The 2503-nt window shown below is 35.2% G+C and overlaps 1 protein-coding gene across 1 annotated transcript in view; it reads left to right on the forward strand.

The window, feature by feature from the left end:
- The window catches only part of LOC104784836 (E3 ubiquitin-protein ligase BRE1-like 1), a 6985-nt gene extending 5358 nt beyond the window's left edge, over positions 1-1627 (forward strand). The window contains exons 14-19 of the mRNA XM_010509924.2: positions 36-108; positions 201-287; positions 511-648; positions 730-932; positions 1018-1183; positions 1274-1627. Of these exons, the coding sequence (XP_010508226.1) occupies positions 36-108; positions 201-287; positions 511-648; positions 730-932; positions 1018-1183; positions 1274-1405 (799 nt within the window). The 3' untranslated portion in view covers positions 1406-1627. The remainder of the gene's footprint in view (positions 1-35; positions 109-200; positions 288-510; positions 649-729; positions 933-1017; positions 1184-1273) is intronic.

The following is a 2503-nucleotide window of genomic DNA, read 5'->3' on the forward strand; positions in this document are numbered from 1 at the left end:
GTTTTCTTGACAGGGATAGGTCTTGTTTGTTTCAGGGATGTCGCAAAGCATTCTGATATCTTGAAGTCTAAACATGAAGAACATGGAACATACCTTTCTGAAATACAGGTTTGCTTATGAAATTTCTTGTTTCTTTGTTTATAACATATTTTAAAAACCTTGATGTTGGGTATCGATTTACAGTAACTATCTTCTTTTAGACAATTGGAAGTGCCTACGAAGACATTGTACCACAAAACCAACAGCTTTTGATTCAAGTTACAGAGAGAGATGACTATAACATCAAGGTGTTTATTCCAAACTCTTCTTGTTCCTCTAAAACTTTACACTTACACGTATATCTACTAGTGTTACAATAAGTTGGAGATTGATGGATTGTGTTAATGGCATGGGCCAATTTCTGTTGGTATACCTTATATGTTATGCAAGAATATCATGAAATAAGGATGGTTTGTTACTTGGATCCGACTATGAGATGTAATTTTTTATGCTCGCCCATTGTTGTTTCAGCTTTTCTTGGAAGGCATAACTTCAAGGCAGATGCAAGATATGCTGCTTATTGATAAATATATTATGGATAAGGATATACAGCAAGGCAGTGCATCTGCTAGTTTCTTATCCAAGAAATCCGCAAGAATTGAAGATCAGGTATATCTGTGTGTACCTGTATACACAAATTGTAAGACTCCTTATTATAAGACTTTGACATGAAGTTGCCTTTTCTTGCAGTTGAGGTTCTGCACAGATCAGTTTCAGAAACTAGCGGAAGATAGATATCAAAAGTCTGTTACTCATGAAAATCTGCAAAAGAAACGTGCAGACATTGGGAATGGCTTGGAACAAGCTAGGTCAAGGCTGGAGGAGTCACATTCTAAAGTTGAGAAAAGTCGGGTGGATTATGGGGCATTGGAGCTGGAACTTGAAATTGAAAGGTAAATCAAGTGTTCCCTCCCACTTATCCGTTATAAAACAGTTGTTGGTGATGAGCAGCTTATCATTATCTTCTGCATATGTCAGGTTTAATAAAAGAAGGATAGAGGAGGAAATGGAAATCGCCAAAAAGAAAGTTTCTCGTCTTCGATCTCTCATAGAAGGATCATCGGCCATTCAAAAGCTCCGACAAGAACTCGGTGAATTCAAAGAAATTCTAAAGTGTAAGGCCTGCAACGATCGCCCAAAAGAGGTAAGGGGACTCACTGCTCTCCATTGTTTAGATTTCAGCAAGATGCATGATGTGCTGATTGGTTTTGGTATTTTGTGCTTAATAAACTAGGTGGTGATCACGAAATGCTACCACTTGTTTTGCAACCCATGTGTGCAAAAGCTCACAGGAACTCGACAGAAAAAGTGTCCGACATGCTCAGCCAGTTTTGGACCGAATGATATTAAACCTATCTACATCTGACTGAACCAAAACGCTGTGAGCATAGATGTATGACGATACTGTGAAACCACAGGGACTTCTTTTCATATAGATAAAACATTAGATCTCTCTGTAAGTAATACTCTCGTTTTTGTATTGAGAAAGATCATGAAGAATAATGGGATATGGCAAATCAGAGTTTTTGAAGATAACATTGTGGGATTTTGATCATGTGATAGAGAAATAGGTAAGAATCTTAACACTCTTTTAGGGTTTATGTCTTGGTGATGATGATCCTTCCTTTTTCGTTTGTAATTTGGAACATGGTTTCCGCAATTGATTTTTAAATACTCCTTTTTTCCCCTTAGTATTATCCAAACGTGTGTTATGATGTTCTACGATTTCTCAATTCACACAGCATGATGTGGCAAAAATCTTGGCTGTATATAGATCAACAATTAATACAAAATGTTGAAAACATATAGTGAAGTGTGTTGGAAGCGCCCGCATACTCTAGTGATCTACTACTCTACTACATTTATACAAAAGAATAGACTTGAATCATTTCATTCATTGTCGATTTTACATAAAAGAAAAAAGACTACACAAAATTCTTACTAAGAAAAAAGACTATTAAGAGCATCATAAATTCTTTAAACTTTTTAAACCAACACTTAAATCTGGAATGGTATTTTCCTTTTCACTGTTTTTTTCTTTCTTTCTTGTTGTCGTAAGACATGATCATTGGTATTGCCGCACATGTTCTTTTTCTCTTTTCCTTCCTTTAAAAAATGGCTGAGAGGTGAAAAAAGAAAGAGTTAATTTATTTGAAACATATGCTCTTAATTATTTTCTTCTCATTATTCTACTACTGCTTTCAGTTTGGTCTTTCTAATTGCTTGCTTTTTCTTTTTTAAGCCACTTTATTCCCAAAGATAAAGATCACATGTTTTAGCTCCATTCTGGTTCTATCTCTCGATCTATATATACATACATATATGTATCACTATTCACTAATCAGATTTTTAAAAGTCTCAAGTGCTGAAAGGTAGAAATATGGTTGCGTCACGAACAAGATAATTAATTATAGCAATATAAAGACAAGGAAAAAAACGTTTTCATACAAGGGAACTCCCGACT

The sequence above is a fragment of the Camelina sativa genome, chromosome 5, assembly GCF_000633955.1.
Source record: "Camelina sativa cultivar DH55 chromosome 5, Cs, whole genome shotgun sequence".
NCBI classification, from domain to species: Eukaryota; Viridiplantae; Streptophyta; class Magnoliopsida; order Brassicales; family Brassicaceae; genus Camelina; species Camelina sativa.